Source organism: Otolemur garnettii, unplaced genomic scaffold, assembly GCF_000181295.1.
Source record: "Otolemur garnettii isolate 467f Iridium unplaced genomic scaffold, OtoGar3 scaffold00018, whole genome shotgun sequence".
NCBI lineage: Eukaryota > Metazoa > Chordata > Mammalia > Primates > Galagidae > Otolemur > Otolemur garnettii.
The window spans coordinates 22,291,083-22,295,731 of record NW_003852413.1 but is presented as its reverse complement, the minus strand read 5'-3'; the positions used below and the strand labels follow the sequence as shown (position 1 = coordinate 22,295,731).

The window sequence follows — 4,649 nt, the reverse complement described above, 5'->3', positions numbered from 1 at the left end:
GCCTTAGCCAGTTGAGCTATAGGCGCTGAGCCTATGACATTTTTCAAAATGCTTGTTACATTACATATTATATTATAAAAGAAACGTGAATAAATTCTTCTTTTTTTCTTGAGACAGAGTCTTACTATGTCACCCTCAGTAGAGTGCTATGCCATCACAGCTCACAGCAACCTTAAACTGTTGGGCTTCAGCGATTCTTTTGTCTCAACCTCCCAAGTAGCTGGGATTACAGGTGCCCACCACAATGCCCGGCTATAAATTCTTCTTTTTAAAAAATGTTAAAGTATAGCCAGGCTCAGCTTGTACCTATAATTCTAGCACTCTGGGAGGGTGAGGCGGGTGGATTGCTTGAGCTCAGGAGTTCGAGACCAGCTTCAGCAAGAGCGAGATCCCGTCTCTACTAAAAATAGAACAACTAGCCAGGCATTGTGGCAGGTGCCTGTAGTTTCAGCTCCTTAGGAGGCTGAGGCAGGAGGATGGCTTGAGCCCAAGACTTTGAGGTTGCTGTAAGGTATGATGATGCCATAGCACTCTATCATGGGTGACAGAGTGAGACTTTGTCTCAAAAAAAATTTAAAGTAGAACAGATATAGTTATATCCCCTCTGACATCCACTCCAATCTTGGTCTCAGTTAATCCCAGTATTAGCTGAGTAGACAGCTTTTATTTACACACACAGACACATGGAGAATATACAATGTTGTTTTGCGTGCATACATTTTCATAATCATAATAGATACACTGTTCCATGATGTACTTTTACTCAATTCCTTTTAACTGCTATGTGGCATCCCATTGTGTGATGAAAATCATAGTCCAAGTTCAGGACTTGCCTGAGCGAGAGTGAGACCCTGAATGATAAAAAAATGAAAAACCCAGCAGGGCACCATGGCAAGCACCTATAATCCCAGCAGCTTCCAGAGGCTGAGGCAAACGAGACGCCCATGACCCGAGTCTGAGATTCCAGTGAGCTCTGATGCCACTGCACTCTGCTCAGGGCACAGGGTGGGACTTGGTCTCAAAAAAACCCCCCAAAACCAAAAAAACAATCAAAGTCCACTGATAACTATCAACTAAAAAAAGCATTCTGAATGTTATATGAAAGTGAAAGCACTTCCCTAAAGTCACTTTCTAGATGTATAAGTATTTTGAAATTTCACTGGTACTACGCTACTTCCTTTGAGAAAGGTTGTCCCAGCTCAGCGCCCATAGCACAGTGGTTACAGCACCAGCCACATATACCGAACCTGGCCCAGGCCAGCTAACCACAGATGACAACTGCAACAAAAAATAGCCACGCATTGTGGTGGGCACCTGTGGTCCCAGCTGCTTGGGAGGCTAAGCCAAGAGAAACGCTTGAGCCCAAGAGTTTGAGGTTGCTGTGAGCTGTGACACCACAGCACTCTATGGAGGGCAACATAGGAGACTCTGTCTCAAAACAATAAATAAATAAAAATAAGAAAGTTGTCCTAATTTTTATTCCCCAAACAAGGAATAAATGCATTAGTTTTCTCAAACCAGTACAAACACCACGTATTACCAAATATTTTTATAAGCATTTTATAAACGCTGACCTGATAGGGCAAAATTGGTATCACAGCTTTTATTTTGTTTCTTATTGTAAAGAATGAGCACTTTTTCAAGTTAAAATGCCATTTCCTATCCGTTTTCTTTTCTTTTCTTTTCTTTTTTTTTTTTTGAGACGGAGCCTCAGGCTATCTCCCCCTGGCAGAGTGCCATGGCATCACGCTCAAAGCAACCTCCAACTCCTGGGCTCAAGCGAGTCTCCTGCCTCAGCCTCCCAAGTAGCTGGGACTACAGGCGCCTGCCACAACGCCTGGCCATTTTTTGGTTGCAGCCATCATTGTTGTTTGGCGGGCCCGGGCTGGGGATTCAAACCCGCCACCTTTGGTGTATGCGGCTGGCGCCTCAGCTGCTTGAGCCACAGGCGCCGAGTCTCCTACCCGTTTTCTAATGTTATTCATCTTTTAAACACTAAGACGGATTAACGTCATTAAAACATTAAGAAAATTAGCTCTTCATCTATGCCCCATAGACAAGTAAGCAGAATGGCCTCAACTTTACTCCCTTAGCAAATGTGAAAAATCTTAGGGGACATTGTCTCCAGCCCCACTTCTCTAGGTCAGGTGAGACATACATACTGCCCCTAGCCCTCCTGATGGCCAGAAGAGCCCCCTCACAAGCTCCAGCACAAAAGTAGTGGGTGGAACGAATCTAAGAGTTAATCATCAAGGTTTCTTCAGACGCCCCTGGAGAAGCCTCCTTCGGGCATGTGGTTAGAGCACAAAGATGTGACTACAGGGTTGCTTCAACTAGTTAGGAGGATGTGGTTTCCAGCAGTTCCAGCCACATCAACTCAAAGCCACTACCTTACCCAATACCGGGTCACTCTTTTCCACGCTGTTAGGAACATGCAAGGCACCTACCCGGGCCCAGGAGTAGTCCATGGGCACTGTTGGGGGCGGCACCTCCTGGGCAGGCACGATGACTCCTTTGGCCACGAGATCTTCATACACAGACCTGTAGGAGAGGCAGGAAAATAATCCATGTGGATTTGGATTTTTTTAAATTCTGGGCTCTTCTGAGCCATCCCCAAAATGCTCCTCCCTCCAACCCAAACATTGCAGGTTTCTTCAGCTCTGAACCCTTCCCTGTCAGTGGCTTACTCTCACCAGCTGGATTCCTGAGAACTATTAATAAATGAAAACAAGTTCTGGCCTAGACTGCATTGACTCCTTTCTCCCCACCAGCTCTTACATCCGTCTCCAAATGGGACTTTACAGAAAGCTGAATCTGGAGGCTGAGGAAGGACGGTGTGGAGCAGCTACGTAGGTTTAAGAGGCAGAAATGAAAGGAGAAAATAGGATATTCAGTAACTTTATTAGTCAGAAGTGACACTCTCTAAACATTTCCATGTTCACCTCTCTCTCTCTCTCACTCTCTCTTTTTTTGACACAGAATATCACTATAGTGTAGTGATGTCTTCATACCTAACAGCAACCTCAAATCCTGGGTTCAAGCAATCCTCCTGCCTTAGCCTCCCAAGTATTTGGGACTATAGGTGCCTGTCACCATGCACATTAATTTTCTGTATTTTTAGTAAAGATGGGGTCTTATTCTTGCTCTGGCTGGTTTTGAACTCCTGACGACTTCAAGTGATCCTTTCATCTTGGCCTCCCACAGTACTAGGTTTATAAGCATGAGCTCCTGCACCTGGCCTTGCTCATCTCTCATTTCGGGCTACTAGCTCCCAACCAACAAGGCAGACTCAGAAACTCAGCACATTTTTTTTTTTAGTATGTTGCCCTTGGTAGAGTTCTGTGGCATCACAGCAACCTCAAACTCTTGGACTCAAGTGATTCTCTTGCCTAAGGCTCCCAAGTAGCTGGGACTACAGGCACTCACCACAACGCCCGACTATTGTTTTTTGTTATTGTTGTTGCAGTTGTCATTGTTGTTTTAGCTGGCCTGGGCCGGGTTTGAACCCACCAGCCTGGGTGTATGTGGCTGGCAGCCTACCCACTAAGCTACAGGTGCCACCAGAAACTCAGCACATTTTAACAGCAGCTTGCATGGCCTGTATCTGAGCTACTACAAACAAAATGAAAGGAAAGCCCAAGAGGAAGAGGACTTTAAATCACCCACACAACTGTACTAGACACAGGAAGATCAGCTACCCTACTTTGGAGACGGCTGACCCCAGAATTTGGACTGCTAACAAATTTGGAAAGGGAGGGCAGGCTGGCATCTTTCCCAAAGTCCACTTACTGAATGATTTCTCCAAGTTCATCAAAGCTCCGTGGCACAAACACTCCTGCTTCCTTCAAAGCCTGGTTCTTGGCTACTGCAGTCTCAGAAGCCTGGTTGGCACAAGCTCCAGCGTGGCCAAACTGGACCTGGAAGGCAAATAAGAACTGCCTGTTAAACCTCCAAGAGAAAGGACAAAGGACCTGTGAAACACCAGTGCTGATCTACACGAGCACTGCACTAAACGCTTTACACGAATCACAACATTTCAGCCTCAAGCAAACTCACTAGCTACAAAGGGGCTCACTCCAGTAGTCCTAGCACTCTGGGAGGCTGAGGTGGGAGGATCATGCTAGTTTAGGAATTCAAGACCAACCTGAGCAAGAGCGAGACCTCGTCTCTGCCAAAAACAGAAAAATTAGCCAGACATCACGGCACACGCCTATAGTCCTAGCTACTCAGTAGGCTCAGGCAAGAAGATCACTTGAACTCAGGAGTTTGTGGATGCTATGAGCTGTGATGACACCACTACTCTCTAACTCAGGCAAAAAAATGGGATCCTGTTCTAATTATAATAATGCAATGGAATATAGATGTGAGCAGGAGGAAGAAAAAGCCAATCAGAAGCGCTTAGTGGTGACTGTGTCTTTAATCATGCAATGGGGAAATTAAATTAACCCAAGGAGAAATCTGGTACCTAGCACTGGCTGAGGATGGGTTGTGGTGGGTAACCATAGCACTAGCACTATCTAATCTGTCTAAATAACACTACCTCCAGGCCCTTTTCTAAGGGCTTGACTCATTCAGCCACTCAGTAGCTACAATGGTTTCGCTCAGTGAGTAGGATGCTGACCCCATATACTGAGGGTGGCGGGTTCAAA

At 45.7% G+C, this 4,649-nt stretch overlaps 1 protein-coding gene across 1 annotated transcript in view; it reads right to left on the bottom strand.

Annotated features, from left to right (window-relative positions):
- ACLY (ATP citrate lyase) overlaps nucleotides 1-4,649 on the bottom strand; it is a 52,204-nt gene that overhangs the window by 8,374 nt on the left and 39,181 nt on the right. The window contains exons 20-21 of the mRNA XM_023511246.1: nucleotides 3,790-3,917; nucleotides 2,378-2,541 (exon numbers count right to left, since the gene is read on the bottom strand). Coding sequence (XP_023367014.1) covers nucleotides 2,378-2,541; nucleotides 3,790-3,917 — 292 coding nt within the window. The remainder of the gene's footprint in view (nucleotides 1-2,377; nucleotides 2,542-3,789; nucleotides 3,918-4,649) is intronic.